At 52.9% G+C, this 2,532-nt stretch overlaps 1 protein-coding gene across 1 annotated transcript; it reads left to right on the top strand.

The window, feature by feature from the left end:
• Nucleotides 1-147: 147 nt before the first annotated feature.
• EI97DRAFT_463919 (uncharacterized protein) lies at nucleotides 148-2,135 on the top strand (the record flags this gene model as incomplete). Its single annotated transcript, XM_033801390.1, has 2 exons — nucleotides 148-935; nucleotides 2,055-2,135. The coding sequence occupies exons 1-2, from the start codon at nucleotides 294-296 to the stop codon at nucleotides 2,133-2,135; spliced, it is 723 nt and encodes a 240-aa protein (XP_033659164.1). The 5' UTR covers nucleotides 148-293.
• Nucleotides 2,136-2,532: the final 397 nt, after the last annotated feature.

Genomic DNA, 2,532 nt, shown 5'->3' with positions numbered 1-2,532 from the left:
CGGATGCGCTCGCCAAACCCTGCGACGAGTGTGCTGAAAATCTGCTGCTTTGCATGCGACCTGGAGGCCGCCAAAGAGCGTGCACGCGTCTGGCCTTTCTCCCCCACCGGCGATATCCATTGCAGGACCGTAGCTCCTCATCTCCCTCAGGAACAAGCAAAACAAGCTCCTCTCAAACTCTCATCGTCTAATATTCTTTTTTTTCTTTTTTTTTTTTGTCGTCGATAAAGTTCTCCTTTGGTGATCAGGAACCTCAGCTGTCGGTGAGCGCATGCGTCTGCGGAACTTGCCTTATGCTGGCACTGCATCAGCAACAACACACACTGTTATGGCTGTTATGGGTGTGGGCCTGTCCCAGCGCTCTTTCCTCTTGTTGTTTCCTTCAGATGACCTTGCTACACGCGTTGAGACTCCCTTCCTCGGAAAGGGCGCTTTTCGTCACGGGCGGGCGCCGGTTCACCTGGGCATCACCGGAGAATTGGGTCCTATGTCTGCTAATTCCTAGGCCGGTGCTTCTGCGAACAATCTCCTCCGTTCTGTACCTGCATGGCCATGCCATCGTGAAGAAACCGTCCCAAGGCTGCTTTGTGGCAGACGCCAGCGTCCCACCATCCACTCTCGAAGATCCGATTGATCCCCCATTGTCCCGAGCATCAGTAGTGGCAGTCACCGGCCGTGTGGCCATGCGCCAGTTATCGTGCTTTTCTACTTGGCTGAACGCCATCGAAGCCATCACAGCCATCACCAAGCCATCGAGCCTAGCCCAGACGGAAGCGCTGTATGTCACCCAGAGAACGAACAGCCAAGACAGTCTTCCTGTGTTCATCGTGACGATTAGCCGATCTCCTCTGCTGCAAGTGACTTTGCAGTCCAACGGCGAGATACAAGATCCTGTGGAGCATTTCACACGCCCGTCACTGCCTGGCCAACTCCATGTCAGACCCTGAGTTGCATACCCGCTGACAGCAGCAGCACCGTGAGCCTGGTTCTTTCGTCCTTCAGAGGCATCCGGGGCGTTTTTTTGCCTCCTCGTGTCGGACAGCCTTGAGCGGCAAGACTAGGTCTTCTATTCATCCCCATTGGATGGGTTGGGATCTGATTTCATTCGCCGCAGCCTTTCAGCAAGTGCTGGATGACCTGTTCGGTGAGAGACAATCCACCAATCTGCACCGCCGTGTTCGCACAGGGCTTGTTCCATCCTTCGGTGTGTTATCGTCAAGCAAAACTGGGCCAATCGCGACAGAGAAAAGTCATCATTTTCATGTAATTCCGCAATCCAACTGGAGTTTCCTGCACGCCTGTACGAAGGCTGTCTAGCCTTGCCACTGACAGCCCTCCCCGCTCCTCTCCACGCCACTTCTCGTCCACTAACATGCTTCCGTGATGCCCTTTCGCGCCTGCAAAGCATGCCGTTCCGGGGAGTAAGGACGACGATGAGACGCTCTGCAACTCTCCCACCACCGATATTGACTCCTAGGAGCAGTAAAACAACTGGCGATGCGGACAGCACCTAACAAATAGGTTGGGGTCATTCAGGACTCTGTACAACTACGCCTACGTCCAGCATACGCGTGAGACCGCCCCAGATTAGAGATTTGCGGCTTCAGTCTGCATCCAGACTCCGTCCCGTCGCAAAAAGCTTTTGAGGACCGTCAGGATAACTACCTTGGCGCCCGCTCACAATGCGAATCCGAGAATGAGTTGGCAAATCAGAATTCTCCCCGAGTATGTGACTGGATATCACTCTGCATGCCACTGGACAGTTGAAGTATTGCAATGCAGTCACTCCTGACTTGCTACCATCTGGCCTCTATTCTAGCATTAGTAGTTGCAGTATTGTATCTGTCCTCTCCGCAACCTTAAGACTTGCAACTGCGGAGCGTCCACGTGCAGTTCGCTCACACTGTCAGAACTCTCCGACTTCGTGCATCCCCTAAAGCGAGTTTATGCATCCAAAGTCCGTCTTACATGATGGTCTTCCAGTGTCTACGCCCCGAACCAACATTATGATCAGTCGTCTTTACTAACTGTGTTTGGTCTATAATAAACACTAGATAGACTACCTCGATCATGCGCCATTCGTCCTTGCCGCCTGGCCATCGGACCCGAACGAATACGAGTCTCGGCTCACATAAGATGTGCGAACCTGCGAACGTGACGGCAAGAATGTGCTGTCCGGTTATCTAGTACGATCACATCATGCACATGGGATTGGACAGGGTCGTCAAGCGCGAAATGTGGTGTGGTTTCCTTTCGCTCCCTCAGGCCAACCCTGCAGGTGGTGGAGGATATCGCGCTCGGGGAGTAGGGCGTCGATGCTTTCTGAGGAAAACCGACCCCGCTAGGCTCACCCTAGACAGTCGGTCACTTGATTATCTGCGGTATTCTTGAGAGCTCTTTAGCCAGAGTGCATACTATCATGGTGTTGGCTGTTCGCCAGTACGCTTAGAGGCATGCTGAGGCTTAGAAAATATGTTTTGAATTCAACGTCGAACTTTCTGCAGTAATAGCCTCAAACATGGCCTCTTTAAC

This window comes from Westerdykella ornata (genome assembly GCF_010094085.1).
Source record: "Westerdykella ornata strain CBS 379.55 unplaced genomic scaffold EI97scaffold_1, whole genome shotgun sequence".
NCBI lineage: Eukaryota > Fungi > Ascomycota > Dothideomycetes > Pleosporales > Sporormiaceae > Westerdykella > Westerdykella ornata.
The sequence above is the reverse complement of the archived record's forward strand: the minus strand, read 5'-3'. Positions and strand labels throughout refer to the sequence as shown.